Here is a 22,500-nt window from a genome sequence, read left to right on the forward strand (position 1 = left end):
ACCGTGTTGCATTGTGGGTTGTTTTTTTTAATGAGATACAAGGCTGATCAGAAACATATTTCTGGTTCAGAAACATCTACATGCAGCACATTTGTAGAAAAGTTCAACGCCAACATTTTCTTTACGACAACCCGGAAATATATATATTTATTGCACTTTTATGACCCTGAAGGTATTTCCTTTAATCTTAATTAAATATCACGCGCATGAGCCTCTGCTGTGGCTGTGAAACACATGAAAACACACTAAATATATACAAGAAAACCTTTAAATGCATGAATGTGATGGGGGTTGAATGGATGTATTCGAGTCTTCCTCAAGAGAAGAGCTGCTCAGGAAACACTTTATGATCTCCGTGTTTTAGTTTAAGCTCTTCAGATGTTGCTGCTGTGATGTCAGCATATTTAAAATTGAGTTATGAGCTTGAATACTTTAATCATGAACCCGAACCCTCGTCTCACACGCATCACTTCCATCCGCCCAATTATCTCAGACCTATAAATACGCCGTTGTGTCAACGTGGATCTCGTTCTCACCGCTTTCGTGATTAACACCCGACACGACTTCCAGACCACGTACGTACGTGTCGAGTTCTCGTCTTCACATCGACTCAAACTTCCTCTTCGAGAAGCGTTGTCTTTTTTCAAGAAGTTGCCGATGGGGGAACGCTGATCCTCTTTAACGCGCTTTCCCGCTGGGCTTCTTTCGAGCATTACTTGTTCCCCTTTTTTGACATGGTAACACCTCGACTATCTTCACGGTGAAGCCTCCATGTTCTTGTAACCAGGCTGTCGTCCCTCCTCGGGTGTTTTTCGTATTTTTTGCAGCCATGAACATCTTCTGTAAACACCGGTTAGGGCGGCGTGTTCAGAGAAACCACTCGAGTGCTCCAGCTCAATCACAATCACCACCCACGCTCTGCTTTTACTTTTTTCCCCTCCACCCCCGCCGCATTTAATCAGCTCTCGCGGCGGCTCAAATCACTCCTCTCTCTCCATATTTACAGCGCTGAAAGGTCTTCTCCAGCTTCAGTCGGTCTCCGCCGCTTGTAATACATCCGTGATGCCGTTCGTGGCCTCGTGGCCAGAGCCCCCCAGGGGGGTCCAGAGAGTCCACAGTGATGGATTACCATTTTCCAGGATCCTTAAAACTCTTCAGGACAGACACACATTTCAGCAAATCAAGAAAGACGAAAAAAAAAACAGTCTTCATTGACACCTCGGAGGCCCCGAAAGGAGAAAATTGCCTCGAGAGTTTTCCGGCGCGTGACGCTCCGCCGTCATCCTGGAGGATAAATGTGGCGGAAGCCCCTTCGCCCTCCGTCCACCTCATCTGATGGGTCCGTTGCAATGCATTGTGGGAAACAACATCTGCCCGCAGTGTGTTCCCCTCGTGCTTAGCTCTATTAACAGTCGGGCGTTTCGTATATTTGAAGCTGTCAGCACATTCTGGCCCCCGTCCTCGCCGTAGACACTCGCGGGTGTCGAGCACGAGCTGCCACGCTGTTAGCTTAATTGTTGTACTACGTATAAATGTGAGCAGCCCGTACGTGCAACCCCGTCTCCAACTGAGCTGCTCTCTCATTTACGCTTTGAGGAGAAGGTATTTACTCCTGGATTACTGTTGCAACAAAAGGACTCGACTGTAAAAAAAAAACCCATCATGTTTGGGTTTGAAATGCAGCAAAATGAAACGTCCACTGGGTGTCAATTTCTGACATAGACGCAGAAAGTGTGTGTGTGTGTGTGTGTGTGTGTGTGTGTGTGTGTGTGTGTGTGTGTGTGTGTGTGTGTGAGTAAGGCAAAAAGGCATGATCGAGTTGTTAGTCATTGTTGCATGGACAGTTTAAAACTGGCAGGTGAGTCACGCCTGCAGATTCTTTCCTGGACCGAGAACCTCGACACCATCGTCTCTTTGTTCCAGTCTCGAGATCCACTGGACTTCCTGTAAAGCAGTGGTTCTCAAAATGTGGGGCGCGACCCTCTAGTGGGGCGCTGAGGTATTACAGGTGCGGCACAGGAGGAGGATGCAGATTTTTAAAATCTTTTTTATCATCCTTTCTTAATCTCACAGTGGGGAAATTATTATCTGCCCGAGAGCAACTGAGGGTTCAGTGTCTCGCTCGAGGAAACTTCAACACGCAATCGATGTGTAGACCGGGGATCGAACCGGCGAGCTGGTGGTTTCAGGACGACCGCGGGTTCCCATGAGCTCCAGGAGAACTCTACATAGTACAAAAGTACACAGACATAAAACGTCATTATGGAGGAATGTCTGTACTTTCCTGGAAATGTTTACGTTACTGCGTTAACGATCAGTGAGTCAAGAATAAATCAAAAACGGCAAAAAAGACGATCTCACGGGGATCAGCGTTTTGTTAGGGCGGCGGGGCATGACCGTCTTTCTTCCTCCAAAGTGGGGCGTGACAAAAAAGGTTTGAGGTCCGCTATATATAGCGAGGAAAGAACCGCAACACGTTGTACAAGGTGCAGCGATGAGCCATTGACCGAGCTAACAAGCTAACATCGTTAGCATCGCCACGTTGAGAGCCAATGAGAGCCCTGCGATCTGTGAGTCTTTCCCCCACATGATTTTCTTCTTTTTTTCAGTTTCTTTTTAACCGAGCACAACTCAGAGCTCCGCGGGGCTCCATAACATCCAGACAGCTTGATACGGACATAAAAGTGCAGCAGATCAGAGGCGGAGGGCTGGATTTTACTGCCGGGGAACGGGTTAGTTTCTAAAACAAGAGTCAGAGATACGACGCGGGAAAAGCTGCACTCAGCAGAGATTGTGTGTGTGTGGGGGTATGAATTACCTTCCCTCTGTCTGTTTCCTTTATTTCTACCATATGGCCACATTTCATATTCAGCGATAACACAGATTCTCACCAAACAAGGTGTCCTAATTAAATATATCATGCATTCACTGAACACACAACAAAACCCGAATTAGTGGGATTTAATTCCGATGGCACCTGCAGCTTTCCACGAGATCTGAATCCAATCAGCAGATCGTCGTCCGTCTCATCCGGAGACTCGCGGGGCTTTTTCACTACGCCGGAGGAAAAAGAAAAGAAAAGATATTCCAATACTTTTTCTTTCATTGGATAAACAATAACGCTCAGTCAGCAAATCAACACATCTTCAGGATGCTGCTGCTGCTTTTTGGCTGGAAAGACAAATGAAGAAGAAAATCCCATAAAGATGTTTTTTATGTTACACCCTGAACAGTTATGACTTCCTCTGAGGAGGTTGTGTGTTCAGCCCCGTTGTTTCTGTTTGTGTGTTTGTTGGTTAGCGCGATAACTCAAAAGTGTGAACAGATTCTAATTGGATTGGTTGGAAAGTTCAGCAACAAGTCATTTCTTCTCTTTTTTGGGTGCAGATTCAGTATTTCTGTTGGAAAAATGTTAGCGTTCGGAGGTGACTTTAGCTAACGGAGGTAACTTTAGCTAACGGAGGTAACTTTAGCTAACGGAGGTGACTTTAGCTCACGGAGGTGACTTTAGCTAACGGAGGTGACTTGGATAACGGAGGTGACTTTAGCTAACGGAGGTGACTTAGATAACGAAGGTGACTTTAGCTAACAGATGTGACTTTAGCTAACGGAGGTGACTTTAGCTAACAGATGTGACTTTAGCTAACGGAGGTGACTTTAGCTAACGAAGGTGACTTTAGCTAACAGATGTGACTTTCGCTAACGGAGGTGACTTTAGCTAACGGAGGTGACTTTAGCAAATGGAGGTGATGAATCTTTGTTTGCTGTCTGCTCTTTTTTTTTTTTTTTCTTTGGTAACTGGCTTGATTAAACAAAGTATTCCTTTAAAAGCAAACGCCCCGTACGTCTGAGTCTCTCTATCTAGTTTGCATGTGTAGTTCCTGCTGTGTATTTGGGTTTCCACATATTTACTCCCTTCTTAAAACAAAAGAAGCATGACTTTGTCTCCGAGGTGAAACGAGGTGAATATCCCGGCAGGTGACTTGAAAATGAAGGAAAGCGCAAATTGCGGCTTCATGTTGGCTGTGATGGGTCTCCCTGCTCTGTGAATGCTGTTTTTCACACTGAATACAAAGAGATGCACAAAGAAAAAAGGTTGTTTTTTTTTCATGTGACAAGCCGTAACATCTCTTTATGCATGCCGGCTGAGTGCAGACGCCAGCTGGAGGAATCATGAGCAGAGAGGCAAATCACACGATTGGCACGAATGTAAAGAAACAGGAATAAACCTTTAAATGCAGCACTTTTTCATTATTATTATAAATAATCCACCTCACAATGTGAAGGATAAACATTAGCATTAGCTAATTCTCGCTAACGGCGGAAGAGCAGCTAAATATGGGCAACGTCAATGAAGGAATAGACACTGAGAAGCTATCTTGACTGTTAAACACAGCGCAGAGGTAAAAAAATAAATAAAAAAACTTAACCGAATCCTATCAAACCCTAAAAATCAACACAAATAGCGTTCACATGCTGACATCTCACAGAAGTTCTTAGACCAATGAGATCACAGGATAAAAAGAATGAATACCAGGATATAACGTCAAAAACCCCTAAATACAGGAAAGATGTTGCGCAATAGTTCTATAAAAGTTCTATAAAAAAGCGCATCTTTTGGTGCGTTTTCCTGCAAAAGTCCCGCAGCAAGTGTCAATTTCCGCTCTTTAAATACACACACTTTTCAAAATGTAACAACGGCTGGAGATGGCGGCTGGAGCTTTCCTTTGTCTCTATACTTTGCCCCCAAACGAAGCGATCTATACAACAGAAACGCACAACAACGCTCCAGGTCTCTCCCCTCCCTATCTATTAGCAGCTATAGAGGAGCAGGGGGGGTGCACATGGTCTCCATTAGGCAGAACAATCCCTCTCAAATATACATTCGCAAATTAGCGAGCGAATCAAATCAGCGTTTTCCTTTCCCCCTCCGAGCGCCTCGTGCAGCAGCAGCTGCGACTGCAGATGAACACGAGCGGCCGGACGTCGATGAGTCGAGGCGAGCAGGTACGAGCAGAAAAGGAGCTCATTAGTCTCCACCAGTCAACGGCAATTAAGTTGCCACAACTAAACATTAGGAGGAAGGAAAAGAACAATTGGAGAAAGTCTTTAACTAAACCCGTGCACGTCGACATTGAGACACAAAGTCGGGGCGATCGAGTCAAATACAAGTGTTGCTGTTTATTTCACATGTCACTCAGTCCGTTACATTATCTCTTATTATAAATACAACTAAATTAATACGTTATTAACGTGAAGAAAACTAAATTAATACATTATTAACGTCAAGAAAACTAAATTAATACATCATCTCTTAATACCAAGCTAACTAAATCCGTGTTTTTGGGAAACCAAATGAAATCAAAAGGAATATTAAATAGATTGTAAAGTGTAAATAGGATTTCAAAAGATGTTCGTAAATTTAATGCACAAAAAGCTAAAAAAAAAAAAAAAGGGGGGGGATTAAAAGATTTATCTCTATTGTAGGAGTTTTTTTCAGGGTTTAACTGTGAATGAAATGTAAGTTTATATATAAATATTCACACCGTATTTAAATAATAATTTAGGATAGGAATGTATAAGCGTTATGCTTCTACCTGTACCTGTTCAGTCTTTCTTTGTTGTCTATTAGATTGTGGCTTTACTTATTGTATTGTATGTAATGATTGACTGAATAAAACACAAACTCGTACTCATTTAAACAAGTTTCCGGAGTGCATTTTAAAAAACTTTAATTATATTCAAGTTTTACATTGAATCCAACAGGTTACATGTCAAATCACTTCTATCATTTAAAACGAGTTCTGATTTCAACCAAGAACAGAAAAGAACGATACAAGTGTAATTACTAAAACTACAAAGAGACAAAAAGAACTACAAAAAAGTCCATATTTGACATTTGCTCTGCGGTCAAAACACGTTTAAAGGCATCAGGTGCAGCACCGGTGGTTCGATCCTCTTCCTAGGTCTCTCATTTAAGGATCCTGGGTTGAGTATGAACACCGGATTGTTTTTCAATTTGCATACACACAAAAATAAAAATGTCCCTTGAGAACGTCCTGCTGGGAAGGTCATGAGCTCAGAACATAACGAGTGATCGGAGCAAGGGGAGGAGCCAGCAGGAAACAGCTGGCTGGGCTCCGAAAACTGTTCAAACTCATACCGTGTGAACGCGTTGGTGGTGTTGAAGCGATGTATTTTTGTAAAATGTTTTCTCACATTGGTCACAGCTGAAAGACTTAACTCCTGTGTGCATAAGTTGGTGTCGTTTAAGGGAGCCACTCTGAGTAAACGTTTTCCCACAGTGGTCACAGCTGTGTGGTTTCTCTCCAGTGTGAGTAACTTGGTGTCGTTTAAGGGAGCCACTATGAGTAAACATTTTCCCACATTGATCACACCAGTAAGGTTTCTCTCCAGTGTGAATGCGTCTGTGGATTTTCATGTATTCTTTAGTGGTAAACTGTTTGTCACAGTGGTCACAGCTGTGTGGTTTCTCTCCAGTGTGAATGCGTTGGTGGACTTTAAGGCTACTAGGAACCGCGAACGCTGCCCCACATTGGTCACAGCTGTATGGTTTCTCTCCAGTGTGACAACATTTGCGAATATTCACGCCTCTTTTAGTGCTAAACTCTTTGTCACATTGGTCACAGCTGTATGGTTTCTCTCCAGTGTGAGTAACTTGGTGTAGTTTAAGGGAGCCACTCTGAGTAAACGTTTTCCCACATTGGTCACAGCCGTGTGGTTTCTCTCCAGTGTGCCACAACCACATTGGTGGGGCAGCATTTGCAGTTTACATTGTAATATTAATATATAATCTATCCAGACTTAATAAGCTACCAGTTAGTGGCAGTTTGATACAGTAACATTATAACAGTATTTAAATATTAATCCCGTCGCCTATATTCCACATACACACCTACCATGTGTCTTCTTGGTCTGCAAACATCAAGAGGTTGATCATCAGTGTTGTCCTCGCACAGTTACACAAACACCACTTCACATTAAACTTAAGTAGCTGCACCTCATCTCTCTGGTACAGTAGTCGTGAACCAGGACACACAAACAGTGTTCATGTCTACGACACAGAGATCATGGAGGCTCCAGTGACTTCAGGACTCTGGTGAGAAAGGCCTGAGCACACAGGTCAGATATTAGAGGGACATTTAGACTTCAACCATTTATATTTAGAAATCATTATGTATTATTATTATTAAATAGTCAAAACCAAAATTACTATATACTAAAATTACTATAATATCGGTTTAAAAAGCACTCCACAATGAGAAGAAAAGAGGTTTTGAGGGAAAAAAACAACGCTTTATTACAAGAAAACACTGCTCAACACGGTCCAATAACAGCTAACTGTGACTTTGGGCATGAGAGGTTCAGAGCAGAACGGTTTAAGAAACATTGGGCTTTGTTTCAGAGGTTTACAGAATAAAAGAGGTGCCCAGACCCTCACAGGAAAGGTTTAGAGCAGAATAGACTCAGAAAGAGATACATCACATTTTACAGTGTGTTGACAGAGCAGGCCCACTGCTTGTAAAGAAATGCAGCCCTCCTCTCTTTCAAGTTGGCAAACTTCTCAATAACTCTCTGGTTGAAGTCGGTCATGTCCATGACGAGCCTTTTTTCAAGTGAGAGCATGGCTAAGGCGTTCAGTCTCTCCTGAGTCATGGTGTTCCTGAGAAAGGTTTGAACCCTTTTCAGTGTTGAAAAACACCTCTCGGTCTCCGCCGTGGTCATGGGAGTCGTGATGACGATTTTCAGCAGCGTTTGTGTCTCTGAAAATACCTCCGACAGATTGTTGTCAAGGAACAACTGGAAAAGATCCACTGCACCACGACAGGATCGAAATTCCTCTGTGCCATAGATGAGGCTGAGCTCTGTCTTCAGCTTACTGCCGTTGAGCATCGGATAGGCCTTCAATGTGGTGGCCAGAGCAACTTCGGGGAATACAGTGACGTAGCGTTCAAACTGGGGGCCCTGCAGTAAGGTGGCACCGATGAGGTGGGCTTTGAAGGAAAAGCGTTCCCTGGTGTGTCCAACAATGGTGTCACAAACCTAGAGATAGAGATAAGTTGTGGGGAAATATCTACTACTTCAGACAAAAGCCAACAGAGTTGACAAAAAACTAGGTTTCGTGTGTCTTGATTGCTCATCAACATAGACAAAAGGCCAGGAGCCACCTTGATGGCTGTAGCCTGGTGCTACGGCCATATAGATGCTAATAACCTTTGACTTCAACCATTGTCGTGGCTGAAACAAAAAAAAACTAGGTTTCGTGTGCCTTGATGGCTCAACATAGACAAAAGGCCAGGTGCTATGGCCGTATAGATGCTAATAACCTGTCGTGGCTGCAGACAAAAAACAATGTTTTGTGTGTCCTGATGGCTCATCAACATAGACAAAAGGCCAGGAGCCACCTTGATGCTCTAGTCTGGAGCTATGACACTGACTAACTTATTGCGAGTTGAATTGGTATCCACCCAAATCTAACAATGTCCAACATGTGTTCTGCTGTGTGGGAAAGATAAAACATTAAACTCTAACACAGGCGTCTGCTGCTGTTGACACTCACCTCTACAGCAATCCTTCCAAGCTCGTCTTCCTTCATAGCCCGGCGCTTCCTCGGCTGCTCAGAGCCCCTGCTTTGCTCCAACGCGGTTGCATTGATTGAACCTCTGTAAATGAAAATAATAATTCACAAATACTACTTGTCTTATCACTGTGGTTGATGTAAAAGAAGAATGTTATGACTAAATTACCTGATGTCGTGTATGTCCTCTTGGAACTGCTGGATGCATCTATTTATATGGACCAAATCTATGTTTGTCTTCTGGAGGTTGGCGTAGAGGATGTCCACGTGTGGCATAATCCGGTGAAACAGCTGAAGGAAGAAGTTGAACTCAGGATCCTCCAGTAGCCTGATGTGGCCTCCTGCTTCTTGGCTAGTCTTGTCGTCAAAGCCACCAGACGCTCGAATTCTTCCAAAGCATTCGATGAGGACATCTCTACGCTCAAACACAGTGTGGACGGCACGGCTGCTAAAGTTCCACTTCACGTCGCTGGCTGTCGGCAGTCTGTGGGCCACCGTTTCATCAAGGACAGCGGCCCGCTTGGAAGATATCGAAAAGAACGCAGCGAACCCACCCAGGTCGGAAAAAAAGTTTTTGACTTTGACCATGTGAGAGGTGACCTGTTGCATTATGAGATGGAGCTGATGGGCGTAGCAGTGGACGTAGTGGGCGTTTGGGTAGTCCTCCTGGATTCTCTTCTGAACCCCTGAAGTGGCACCCCTCAATACACTGGCACCGTCATATGCCTGGCAGATGAGTTTCCTTCTCTGCTCACCCGGGAGGATGGCAGCAAGGCGCTCTTTTAATGCCACGGCGATGGTCTCCGCTGTAGCCGACTGCAGAGGGATGAACTCAAAGAACCTTTCCTCCACATTGGCACCATTGATGTAGCGGAGCACGAGCGCAAGTTGGGTTTGTGCGCTCATGTCCGTGGTCTCATCTGCTTGGATGGATAGAAAATCGCTGCTTTGGACTTCCCTTATGATCTGTTCCCTCACCACAGACAGCATGCAGTCAAGAAGCTCATTCTGGACCGTTTTGGAAGTTTCCTTAAACACGGTCGCGCCCTGGAGATGCTCTTTCAGTGCACTGTCAAGTGAGGCCACGGCGTCCACTAAACAGAACATCCCTGGGTTATCAGAGTTCTGGCTCTCATCATGACCACGCAACTCAAACGCGCCACAGTACTTCACGCAGTCCATTATTCTTGAGAGGATGTGTCTGTTTTGGCGAACCTCTTCGTTGTGTTTTCGAATGCCAAGTCGGTATCCTTCCTTGAGCTGCTCTGCTATGCTCAGTCTTCCAAACAGGGTTAGCTTCATGCTGTTAGCTTGGTGGCTGCGGCAAGATTCGTGCTTCTTGCACTTCTCGGTGAAGTGCTTTAGATCCCTCATCCCCGTTGTAATCCAGAGTGTTTCAGTCCCGGGACTTTGGAACAACAGACAGGGGAAACAAAAAAACGCATTACTCTCGGAGCATCCAGCTAACCAGCTCCGGTTAGCATACAGGCTATAGGAGAAGCTCCGGGTGTACGTCCTCCCGCGGTCGGCGCTGTGCTGCTGAATTTTTAAATCCGGACGTTCGGGTCCCAACTCTTTCAGCCTCTTCTTGTCAACGTCTGATCGTCGATTGAAAGGTGTTTCGCGGAGAGATACCACAGAGTTTTCAGTCGCCATGTCTGTGCTAGCTATGTTGCTCGCGCAGCTGCGTGGGAGCTATAAGGAACGGGAGGGAACGATGAAGGTCTCTGATTCGACGAATAGACGTTGAAATCCACCAATGAGAAGCTCTCCTGGCCGGCGCCCGTAAAAGGGGGAGGGGCTTTTCTCAGTGACGACGAATGGCGATGTATTATATTTGGTCACGTTTAACATAAGTGGTTGTTGACAAAGGCTTACGGTCTCCCCCACACACACACACTCAGGTCCGGATTCTTCCTCCTGCAGAGCACAAGAGGGCATATATTATATAAATATGTTTATATATATAAACAGAAAATGGAACGGGGTCAGAGGAAGGCTCACTGCCTCATGTTTGGGTCAACATGACCACTTGTAGATACTAAACCTCCACAAGTTAAAAGACAGCGCTCTTGGTCAACGTTAAAGTTAAATTAAAATCTAATTGTAAAATAAAACTGATTTAACGTTACCTGTAAACAAACAATAGACTATTGAGACCAAACGATTCTTCGTTAGATTCAAAACCAACCGAATTATAGCTCATGTTTAACCGTACAACAGAGATGTCAATACCACCGATAAATTTCCAAAAGACCTGCCGACATCAGGCTGTTCTCCGCGGGCACCGTGAGTGCTGAGGCCCCGGTGATTTACTGACGGTCCCGCTAGCGGCTCCAACATCGTGGAAACTATTTTTTGTATGCTTAAACAACTAACTTATCGTCTAAAAACATCCTAAAATTGCTTCCCGTGACTTAAAAGCAGTAGTATTTAGAAAGTTGCAACTTACAGTTGTCTTGTATCCTCCGCTATCTCTTCTGTTAGCTGGAGTGAAATGCATTCTGGGATATTTGGCCATTCAAATTACACACAAGTCACCATCGATGCGGACCCGGTAAAATGTGAGGAGCGAACAACATCCGGGCATTTCGACCGTGCTTGGCTTGACGCGACCTATGAATCGGAACAGTACTTGGTCGCAGGCTGATGACGTTGCAAAAGTTTACGAGAACACAAGTACAGAGCCGTGTCCGGAGAAGTTACCAGCTCCAGCTCGTCAGTTCACTACAGCGCTGGACGTTTCCGGCAGGAGAGAGAAAGACACGAGTGAGTACGATGAACCTGTTGGGAAGAATTGACGAGTTAAAGACAGAAAATGAACAACGGTCAGCGGGCTTATAACAGATGAACAGTTCTTTAAAGCTAATGATGTAGCCGCGCTTCTCGCGCTACTTACGCGCTTTTGAGAAGTCTCGTGCAGCCCGGAAACCAAAAGATAAGACAATTGACCACATAGTGGCCGTCCTAAAGGAACATCATGAGCCGAAAGCCTTTATTGGGAGCAGAAAGGTTTCGTTTTTACCGATGTAGCCAAAAAGCTAACTAGCCGGTGGTCCAGTATGTAGCCGAGTTGAAACGATGCTAAGCTAACCGAGTTCAACCAAGACTCATCACTACGAGACTTCATAGGCACTGACACGATGAGTACATCTGCTTAAAATGACATACAATGTTAAGTAGTTTACCTTTCATACAAATACAAGCAAATGTTTTTTGTCATTTGAAAAAAAAAATACAATTCATTTCTGAAGTCTGAACTTTACATACACAAAGTTGGGCGATCGAGTGAAATACTAGTGCTGCTGTTTATTACATTCTGAAAGTTAAAGTCATTTGTGTTTCTAACAGATAAATTAACTCTTTCTCTCTCTGTCTTTCTGTCAGACTGCTGCTCCCTCTTCTTCCTGCTCTCCAACACAAGAGCTCCTCACCCAGTCGTCGTCTTTGAGAGGTGAAATGGAGCAGAAAGGAGTTCAGCTGGACCGGGAGAGCTTCTCTTGTTCCATCTGTCTGGATCCACTGAAGGATCCGGTGACTATTCCCTGTGGACACAGTTACTGCATGAACTGTATTAAAGCCCACTGGGATAAAGAGGAAGGTAAGAAACTCTACAGCTGCCCTCAGTGTAGGCAGACCTTCGCACCGAGGCCTGTCCTGGTAAAAAGCACCATGTTAGCAGATTTAGTGGAGAAACTGAAGAAGACTGGACTCCAAGCTGCTGCTGCTGATCACTGCTATGCTGGACCTGAAGATGTAGCCTGTGATGTCTGCACTGGGAGGAGAATGAAGGCCTTCAAGTCCTGTCTGGTGTGTCTGGCTTCTTACTGTGAGAAACATCTTCAGCCTCATCGTGATGTCCCTCCATTAAAGAAACACAAGCTGGTGGAGCCCTCCAACAAGCTCCAGGAGAACATCTGCTCTCGTCACGATGAGGTGATGAAGATCTTCTGCCGTACTGATCAGCAGTGTATCTGTTACCTCTGCTTAATGGAGGAACATAAAGGCCACGACACAGTCTCAGCTGCAGCAGAAAGGACCGAGAGGCAGAGAGAGCTGGAGGGGAGTCGACTGAACATCCAGCAGAGAATCCAGGACAGAGAGAAGGACCTGAAGCTGCTCCATCAGGAGGTGGAGGCCATCAATCTCTCTGCTGATAAAACAGTGGAGGACAGCGAGAAGACCTTCACCGAGCTGATCCGTCTCCTGGAGAAAAGAAGCTCTGATGTGAAGCAGCAGGTCAGATCCCAGCAGAGAAGTGAAGTGAGTCGAGTCAGAGAGCTTCAGGAGAAGCTGGAGCAGGAGATCACTGAGCTGAAGAGGAACGACGCTGAGCTGCAGAAGCTCTCACACACAGAGGATCTCAACCAGTTTCTACTCGGCTACCCCTCACTGCCACCACTCACTGAGTCTACACACTCATCCAGCATCAACGCCCGTCCTCTGAGATACTTTGAGGACGTCACAGCGGCTGTTTCACAAGTCAGAGATGAACTACAGGACGTCCTGAGAGAGAAGAGGACCAACGCCTCACTGATGGGAACTGAAGTGGATGTTTTACTGCCACAATCAGAGCCCACGACCAGAGCTGCATTCTTAAAGTATTCATGTGACATCACACTGGATCCAAACACAGCACACACATTGCTGTTGTTATCTGATGGGAACAGAAAAGCAACATTAATGGAGGAACAACAGTTTTTTTATAGTCACACAGACAGATTCACTGAATGTGAGCAGGTCCTGAGTAGAGAGAGTCTGACTGGACGTTGTTACTGGGAGGTGGAGTGGAGTGGAGGAGAGGTTTTTATAGCAGTTGTATACAAGGATATCGGCAGATCAGGCAGCTTTGATGACTGTATGTTTGGACAAAACAACAAATCTTGGTCGTTAGATTGTGACTTAGATGATAGTCCTTGCTTTAGGTACAACTATGTTGAATCTCCCCTCTTAGGTCCTCCGTCCTCCAGAGTAGGAGTGTACCTGGATCACACAGCAGGTGTTCTGTCCTTCTACAGCGTCTCTGACACCATGACTCTCCTCCACAGAGTCCAGACCACATTCACTCAGCCCCTCTATGCTGGACTTGGTTTTTATTATTATGGATCCTCTGCTGAGTTGGTTAAACTGAACTAGACAGAAGTCCCTGAAGGGTTCAGCTCATGTCGTCTCCATGTTTGTGGCTGACGTTTCTTATTGAAGGTAGGCGTGTCTTATTGACTACTTCAATTTACCTTGTATTGTATTTTAATACATTTTGATGAGAAGTATATTTGATCAGGTACATTATATCGGGTGAAACATACCCAACGTTATATATAGTGACGTTGTTACTATTTGTCATGTTAGTGTTGGAGGGTTAAACTCATCTTCTGTTCTCGGCAGCATGGATTTATTTTGGGGCTTTAACTCCAAAAAGCAATGTCTGGAAAAAAATATGACCTCCAAGGGGATGAGGAGGGGTTCGGCCCACACCGAACTTCAAAGCTGTGAGACGACCGTAAGCTCTGCAGCTTGTGCTGAGAATTTAAAATGTAATGATCCGTTATGGATTCTGGACTCGGCTGGACGGACCACACGGCAAAGCTTCCTTTCCTTTCCTCAGAAGTTTTTTTTTTTTTCACGTCAGTGCACATCTTATATATCGGTGAGCTTGTTTAAATTCCCCTCGGATCGTTGGATTCTCACAACTCAGGAGCTGGAAACTTAATATTTGGGTTCTTTTTGCCCTGATAGAAAATGCTGTTCAACTTTTCAGCAACTAATTAAAATTACTGAGAATATTTTTGTTTTACTGGTTATAAAACCTTTAATATTGCTGCCTCTATATGACCTGCACACAAAATAAAACAAAAACACCATCAGCGAGAATATTGTCTATGTAGTTATTCCTAATAGTTAGTTAGTGTGTGTGTGTGTGTGTGTGTGTGTGTGTGTGTGTGTGTGTGTGTGTGTGTGTGTGTGTCTGTCAATGTGTCTTCATTTTTTGTATTAATCTGAACTTCTAAAACTCGAGTTTTAAATTCTAGATGTTTTTTTATTTATTTTTTTAGAAAGGACATTTTAATCTCAAAAGTGCCAGGATGTTAAAGTGGCGACATTAATCAGAGTTGTGGCCTTTACCTGCTAACAGAACATTTTGATTTTCTGGCTTTTGGGAGCTTTACTTTTGGCCTTTGTCATAATATTGTGTTCATATTGCAGGCCGGAGATTTAAACAAAAAACATGTGGCGTTTCTGCCATCTGCAGGACAAACAGGAAGGCACAAATAAACCAGATGAGGGACATGTGAAAGGGGAGGACTCATAAATCTACAGACAAGACATCATACATATATTTAACACAACTGAAACAAATACAAAGTTTTTTTGCTTAAGAACACTTTGACACATGTCTTGTAGTTGAAGGACGACCCTCTACTTAACTTTAGTGTTTACAAATGCTAACATACTTTTACCACACTATTTCAGAGAAGCTTTTCACTTACACTTCATGTATTGGACATGTCATGCTTCTAGATACAAGAAAAGATGAGCTTATTAAATGCTGCAGTACTTACGTACCAATAATCTAGTATATCGTTTTAAATATATCTTAACACCATAAAAATACACTGAGATGTTATTTGTTAGTGTTAAAGACCAAAACAACATACTATTATACAATAATATGACAAAGTTAAATTTTATTTTCAATATTAAATATAAGAACATACATTGCATAAAATGATATTAGCCTCACAATTAGCTGCAATTTGGATTGTAATGCAGAAATAGTTCAAATATAGCATACAATATTATATTATGTGTACTTTAAATGGTTTCACTTGAAGTACATTTTTCTCATAATACCTCTGTATTTGACCACTCTATATTTCGAGGAAAGAACGTACTGTCCCTTTAAGACTTTCTCTCCCTCGCGCTTTTGGACTCTATCGCTTTCCGTCGTTTCAGCAAAACACTTCGCTTTTTTCTTCCGGTAGCTGTGTCGTTAGCGCCGCGCAGCTGGTTTTCGTGTTTTCCACGCGGACTAAAACAAAGTTCTCGACATGTCCGGGGGAACCCAGCTGGAGAACGCGAACCCGATGATCTTCCAGCGGTCCGGGGACCGGAAGCTGACGTCCAACGACGAGGACGAGGACGTGCACGACCCCATCGACGACCGAGAGATATTCGATATCCGGTTTGAACTAGTTCGTTATTCACGTCCATGTGGACGTGTGTGCGCGTGCTAAACGTAACGTTACCTGCTGGAAAAAAAAGTACACAAATATACAAATACACAGACTGTGTGGTGACAAATACAGCTACATTATGCGTTAAAATGAGTGACACATTAATCCTAATTATTATGTTATTTATTCATATTTAGGTTGTCATATCTGTTTATTGTCAAGTACGTTACACACACAATGGGTTTGACTTGATGCAAGGTGCATGACAATTAACACAAAATACAAAAAAAACAATTACACAAGACATATTTTAAAAAGATAACAATATGTATTTACAATAACAAATATAGTAAACAAACAAACAGAGTAAGTACTTTAAAACAAGTAGTTATTTCATTTTCCTGTACAGGTACTTGTTTTTTTTAACAAACACATCATTGTATTAGTATGAATGTTACCCATAATACATCATAATATAATGTCATGGAGGCAGAGGTGGTGTTGTTTGTATTTGTTCTTTAACTGGCGTTACATCTGATCCGGTCCATCAACGACCCGGAGCATCCTCTGTCTCTGGAGGAGCTCAACGTGGTGGAGCAGGTCCGAGTCCAGGTACGGCGACTCTTCTGCTTTTATTCACCTCCAGGTTCTTCGTCTTCTTCTTCTACGTGAACGTTTCTCTTCTTCTGTCGTTCAGGTCGATGACGCGCAGAGCAAAGTGGGCATCGCGTTCACGCCCACCATCCCCCACTGCAGCATGGCCACGCTCATCGGCCTGTCAATCAAAGTCAAGCTGCTCCGCTCGCTGCCAGACAGGTTCAAAGTACGTGTGTGTGTGTGAGAGAAATAAGTGTGTGCGTGTTTGTGTGTTGGTGCTGTACATGCACGTTTAATTACTTTATAAACAACATACAGTGTGGGATAAGTGGTGTGAGTGTGTGTGTGTGTAGTTACTCTATATACACATACAGTGTGGGATAAGTGGTGTGAGTGTGTGTCTGTGTGTGTAGTTACTCTATATACACATACAGTGTGGGATAAGTGGTGTGTGTGTCTGGTTTGTTCCACTTCCTCTCAGATCGATGTCCACATCACTCCTGGGACGCACGCCTCAGAAGAAGCAGGTAAACATTCAATAAGACACACAGGCAGCGGGTAGCGGGCAGCGGGTAGCGGGCAGCGGGTAGCGGGCAGCGGGTAGCGGGCAGTGGGTAGTGGCAGCAGATAGCAGGCTGCGGCTAGCAGGCTGCGGCTAGCAGGCAGCGGGCATGAAGGGGTTGCTGCATCATATTTCCTCAAGTCATCACACCGCTTCTCTGGTGGTTTTGTGTTGTCGTGGTTTTGTGTGGTGCAGTAAACAAACAGCTGGCGGACAAAGAGCGGGTTGCAGCGGCGCTGGAGAACTCCTCGCTGCTGGAGGTGGTGAACCAGTGCCTGACCCCCAACCGGGGCATCTGACCCCACCCGGGGCGTCTGACCCCACCCGGGGCGTCTGACCCCACCCGGGGCGTCGGCCAATCGTGTTTCTCTCTGGTGTTTGGCGACAGAGACGTGGGACTTCAGTGGAACGATCCCTACCTGTACATACTGTTGATGCTTTTGATATTTTATTAAAGATGGACATTTAAAGTCAACAATGAGGATGCTTCTGTGGCTTTTTTTAAAAGAGTTTTTCAAGTTTGTGTGTGTATATATACACAATCTTATTTATCTATGTGTATGCCAAGGCTTCAGTGAAATCCAATTTAATTTGTGGATATAAAGTTCCAGGTGATGCAGTAATTGATGATGATGATGATGATGATGATGATGACAATGCTATTAATGAAATTTCTAACATCATACAACTCCCTATTTATGCCGTTTTAGTAGGTCGGGTCTCTCTTTTACACTGTTTCAGAGAGAGTTTGACTCAACTGTATGTTGTGAAATATCAAACTATCTTTAGTTACCATGTACGCCATAAAACATCTTTCTGCAATGTCCGTGTTCGTCCAGTAGGTGGCGGCCTCGTCCTTTTCCTGTAAATCAGTGTAGGAGGCTGATGATGAGAAGTCTCTGTCCTTCAGGTCTCAGGAGGCAACAAACCACAGCACAGTCATAACAAGCAGCTGTTCATTTTATTAAGTCTCACTCAACCAGACGAGCTCACAAAGGCCTCACACCAAATAATAGTCATACTGCTTCAAATCACGTGGAGTTACACAAGCAGTAGGAAGGAGAGGGTAGATGTTAATTCTCTAAAGTGTTACCTTTTATACATATACTTAATATAAGTAACTTACATTTCTGTCAAATACGTATCATTGGATTAGTATGATAAGCTTACACTTAATACACTGTCATGCATTTATTGTGGAGTCTTTATTGTAGGAAATAAAATAGAAGATTTTGCAAAAATGGTTATGTAATCCCACTTTTAATCTAGATTCTGAGCGTGATGTTTGGTTCCAATCTCCTCCAAATGCACACATTGAGTGATTGTTGGCAGGCACTGACATAAAATCCATGAAAAAACCCTCTTATAAGTTCTACTCCAGCTAAAATAGATAAGTATGAAACAGTAAAACGCAATCAAACAGACATTTTTTTAAACTATGCAAGTCGTGGGTAAATAACTGTTGTTTCTTCAGGCACAACTAACAGCCTGAAGATTTTCTTTTCCTCTTTTTTTTTTGGAGCTCCACATCTGGAAACATTGCATCACTGCTAAAACCCTGGATAAGAGACCCAGCCGGACACAGCTGCATGAGCAGAGTCCAGAGCCGTTGGAGAAGCGGATCGCGTCAAGAAGAGGAACAAGTGTCCAGCTCGAACACGACGACCTAAATACATATATGTGTAGTTAATTATTTTAACTAATCTTCTGCTGTATGAAAAACGATATTATGAACGGTCTTACTTCCTTTTAAATGCCCTACGTTGCAGCTGGATAGACCATACGCGACCCCGCCTACTCACGGCTCTGGGCGGAGCCAGCATCTCCGGCCCGCCCCCTCCCCTCGCGCGCGCCAGTCCTCTCGTGCAGACTTCTGGATTGGCTGCACAGAGCTCCTCAACGCCAACCGCAGCATATTGACGGTCGATGGGAGATTACTAGCCGTGCTCCGCGTTTCAGTCTCACACACACACACAGGTACGAGTGAGGAAATGTCGTTATTTAATTATTTCTAAGTTTCGATTCCGTGTGTGTGTGTGCGTGTGTGTGTTTGTGTGAGGGGGGGAATAGCTTCAGTGGAGCGGAAACCGTGAGACCCGAGTTCGGGTTTTTACAAGCGACAAGAAGAAGAAGAAAACAACCATAAAGCAGAAGTTGTCATCTTGCAGAAAGCAGCTCGGGAGTTCCTCCAGCGGGGAGGGAGGCGCAGGGCCTCGCTACGCCGTGTTTAGAGCCCTTTAGTCGGCTGCTAAGAACTGGTCCAGGGGTTCGGGCAGCGAGCCAAGGTTTGTCCTTTTTCCTTCCTCCTAGAGATGATGATGATGATGGTGATGATGGTGAGGGCCAATGTGAGTCTTATGTCAACTGTTGTTTATTTTACTCTGTGTTTATGCTCATGTGAGGCTGCAGCTTGTCACATGTAGTCAAGATGAACATAAGGCGAGTGTTTGTTTGTGTGTGTGTGTGTGTGTGTGTGTGTGTGTGTGTGTGTGTGTGTGTGTGTGTGTGTGTGTGTGTGTGTGTGTGCAAAAAGCTGCTGCAGAGACAGAGAGATTCTAGACTTCAGTTGGACTTATCATTCACATCATTAGGTGACATGAAGTCAGATGGAAAATAAACGTGTTTGTGTGTGTGTGTGTGTGTGTGTGTGTGTCTGTGTGTGTGTGTGTGTGTGTGTGTGTGTGTTTATCTGTGTGTGTGTGTGTTCGCAGCCCGTTTGACAGGATGCCATTTGGCTGCAAAGCGCTCGCATCCATGCATCTGAATAGACACACACACACACACACACACACACACACACACACACACACACACACACACACACACACACAAAAACTCCGAGGCCGAGCTGCTTCTGTAAACATTTAGTTTCTGGAGAGCTGCTCGCTCCTCGTGTTGTTCCTCAGTGAGTCTCTTGATATTGTGTAAGTGCTCACGTCTTACTTTATTTTGAAGAGTTCTCCTTTTTGGTTCTTGTTGCCAAACGGGCTCTGTGTCTATATATATGTGTGTGTGTGTGTGTGTGTGTGTGTGTGTGTGTGTGTGTGGGAGATGCAGTCATGCAGTACACCGGTCTGCTTGAAATGAGACTCCTTAGATCGATAAGAATATTCTTTCTGGTAGCGATATCCTGCTCATCATAAAGTAGCAACATAAAGCTACATCTCATGTCATAATGTAGCAACTTAAAGCTACATCTCACATCATAATGTAGCAACATAAAGCTACATCTCACATAAAGTAGCAACATAAAGCTACATCTCACATCATAATGTAGCAACATAAAGCTACATCTCACATCATAATGTAGCAACATAAAGCTACATCTCACATCATAATGTAGCAACATAAAGCTACATCTCACATCATAAAGTAGCAACTTAAAGCTACATTTTCCAGTTTCTTTACTCCTCTATCACAGTAAACTGTACATATATATACATCATGTGGATAAAACCTGAAGTTTGGAGAAGTCATCTTGGGGAAACGCTGACATTTTACCAAAGTGTTGAATAAGTTGATTGTGAGTCGCTTTGTGTCACACGATGGACGGAGCAACACAACCTTGGGGTCTTCTTCCATAAACTTGTCTGGAATGTTTAGCCGCTGCTGCCTCGTCCTTCACCGACCCCTCAGACATGAATCCAGCGAGGAACCGGCTACTGGTCCCCCTCAGCGTTGCAGCGTTGCATTGTGGGTCCCTGTCACAATGAGCGAGGTCCATCATCTCTAGAATGACCTTCTCGGTTCTGCTTAGACGGCTGAATTTAAAACACCACCCGTGCGGCAAATATTTGACAGTACATATTTATTTCGGGGGTGCGCTTGTTTCGCCGTCCTTTTATTTTTAACACGTTCATTTCTCAACAATGAGAATAGAAGCCAGAGACCTGCCGGGCCACAAAAAGTCCCTTGTGTTATTTCAGAACGATAAGCTAAACTTTGACACATTTGGGACTGACTTCTGCAGCGTGCCGCTCGTCTCACGCTCCACGTTACGCTTTCATAACAAAAGAGGAATTTTGAGGTTTTGTTGTATAACCTTTTTTTCTTCTTTACGCGCGCATGTTGCCTCTGGTCCTGTGCGTTCTCACAGAACTAGTTTTAGCTCATTGCAGCTCGCGAGTTCTTGGCATTCCTCAAGAGCTGCAGTGGGACGAGGCCGAGGAGGTGAGGGGCTCGGCCTCGTCTCCACGCTGCCACATGGCAGCTCGCCGCGTTTCCTTTTCACGATGCGTTCAGGGACCCCCGAGCCTCACCTTCTTTTACGTGTGTTTCTGCAGCATGTGGGTCGCAGCCCTCTGCTCCCTCTTTGTCTGTTTCTGTGCGTGAGGCATCATGAGATCACATCTCTCTCCGTCCGTCCGACACACAAACTCACGACCACGTGCTGCGAGTGCAACGCCATTCAAGCAGCAAAAATGTGTTTTTTATTACATTTACGTTCAAGAAGATGTACACGTGGAGGTGGCTGTGGCTCGTTTTCATCCCCTCCACCAACACTGCATTTCTGGAACCACTTTTCATTCTTTTTTTCCCACAATTTTTGTGTTATTTGTATATAGTTCGAGGTAAAACAAGAAAGCTGCAGGTACAGCCGGAGGAAATCTCAAATATTAACACAGTGGAGCGGCTGTGTGTCTTGGCATCGGAGTTCAACTCTTCAGAGTCGGTTTCCTCACGGCCGAAGCGTCCGAAGGACATTTTGCGGCGGCTCAGAGTAGATGAGTCACGTGTGGTGTGATGTGTGATCACAAAGCGTCCTAAGTCAGTGCGGTTACATGGATTCGAATAACTGGCTTAGTCCGACTAAAATCGAATTATCCAGTTCATGTAAACACCTTTATTCGAATAACTGCGGTCCGACTACGATCCGATTAACACCCCTGGATAACTCGATTCGATTCGATTGATAATTCGAATAACGCTGCATGTATACGCTGAATCGGATCGGAACTGGACAATGCGTTTGTGCGCATGCTCAAGATCCCGCCGCCTCCTCCCTCCCGCCCTCCCAGGTCGTGACCCGGAAGTCGAAAGAGACGATAAGTTGTCACGGCCGGCAGAAACAAACAAACGTAAAAGTCGGGTTACGAGCCGAAGGTACCTTCGGTGGGTGTCTCTGCTAGCTCCCTGATGTAGCCAGCTAGCGCTGCTGCTAGTTCCCTGTTTGCTCTGCGCTAGCTCCCCGACAACCACCGAAGCTAGCGGGGTTCTCTCCATTATGAAGAGTGAAGAGGTCAAGCGGAGATGGCTGTATCACCACTACATGTAATGAAAACAGCGCCACCTGTCGTATCGGATATGACATGCATTCGGCCAATGATTCGATTTATTCACTGCCATGTATATTCGGATAACAGCAGTTGCCCCGAGAGAGAGCATAGTCCGACTAAAGCAAGATTCGAATTATTACCAGCATGTAAACGCACTGAGTGACTGACTGGCCCTCAGGCCAGCCGCACTAATGTTCATGTGACTGTGTGACATGATGACAGGATGGAGGGGGAGTGGGGGAGGGGGGGGAGGAAGAGGGCATATCAACCCTCTCCTCGTCCCCCTTGTCT

The 22,500-nt window shown here is 44.6% G+C and overlaps 5 protein-coding genes across 6 annotated transcripts in view; 3 read left to right on the forward strand and 2 right to left on the reverse strand.

Annotated features, from left to right (window-relative positions):
* Nucleotides 1-5,765: 5,765 nt before the first annotated feature.
* LOC137779768 (zinc finger protein 239-like) lies at nt 5,766-6,769 on the reverse strand. The gene has a single exon (XM_068567954.1). It carries the CDS (start codon nt 6,767-6,769, stop codon nt 6,158-6,160), a length of 612 nt encoding a protein of 203 aa, XP_068424055.1. The 3' UTR covers nt 5,766-6,157.
* A 609-nt stretch (nt 6,770-7,378) lies between these two features.
* On the reverse strand, nt 7,379-10,175 carry LOC137779472 (zinc finger MYM-type protein 1-like). Its single transcript, XM_068567257.1, has 3 exons — nt 8,769-10,175; nt 8,582-8,684; nt 7,379-8,064 (listed from the first exon to the last, which is right to left on the reverse strand). The coding sequence occupies exons 1-3, from the start codon at nt 9,971-9,973 to the stop codon at nt 7,510-7,512; spliced, it is 1,863 nt and encodes a 620-aa protein (XP_068423358.1). The 5' UTR covers nt 9,974-10,175; the 3' UTR covers nt 7,379-7,509.
* A 1,098-nt stretch (nt 10,176-11,273) lies between these two features.
* Nucleotides 11,274-14,470, forward strand: LOC137779473 (tripartite motif-containing protein 16-like). 2 transcript variants are annotated; one of them, XR_011077062.1, is made up of 3 exons: nt 11,274-11,368; nt 11,987-13,801; nt 13,985-14,470. XR_011077062.1 is itself a non-coding variant. In XM_068567258.1 (2 exons), the coding sequence occupies exon 2, from the start codon at nt 12,059-12,061 to the stop codon at nt 13,733-13,735; it is 1,677 nt and encodes a 558-aa protein (XP_068423359.1). In that variant the 5' UTR covers nt 11,274-11,368; nt 11,987-12,058; the 3' UTR covers nt 13,736-14,470. The 2 variants fall into 2 exon arrangements, 1 of the variants encoding a protein (XP_068423359.1); XM_068567258.1 differs by having other exon boundaries at nt 11,987-14,470.
* A 1,086-nt stretch (nt 14,471-15,556) lies between these two features.
* On the forward strand, nt 15,557-17,411 carry ciao2b (cytosolic iron-sulfur assembly component 2B). The gene is made up of 5 exons (XM_068567284.1): nt 15,557-15,775; nt 16,307-16,386; nt 16,472-16,597; nt 16,853-16,898; nt 17,129-17,411. The coding sequence occupies exons 1-5, from the start codon at nt 15,649-15,651 to the stop codon at nt 17,230-17,232; spliced, it is 483 nt and encodes a 160-aa protein (XP_068423385.1). The 5' UTR covers nt 15,557-15,648; the 3' UTR covers nt 17,233-17,411.
* Nucleotides 17,412-18,839: 1,428 nt separating this feature from the next.
* Nucleotides 18,840-22,500, forward strand: part of wipf1b (WAS/WASL interacting protein family, member 1b) — an 18,246-nt gene continuing 14,585 nt past the window's right edge. The window contains exon 1 of the mRNA XM_068567286.1: nt 18,840-19,218. The gene's annotated coding sequence lies outside the window, so the exon portion shown is untranslated. The remainder of the gene's footprint in view (nt 19,219-22,500) is intronic.

Source organism: Clinocottus analis, unplaced genomic scaffold (assembly GCF_023055335.1).
Source record: "Clinocottus analis isolate CAN_PGR_092001 unplaced genomic scaffold, fCliAna1.0.p SCAF_8, whole genome shotgun sequence".
In the NCBI taxonomy this organism is placed as follows: Eukaryota; Metazoa; Chordata; class Actinopteri; order Perciformes; family Cottidae; genus Clinocottus; species Clinocottus analis.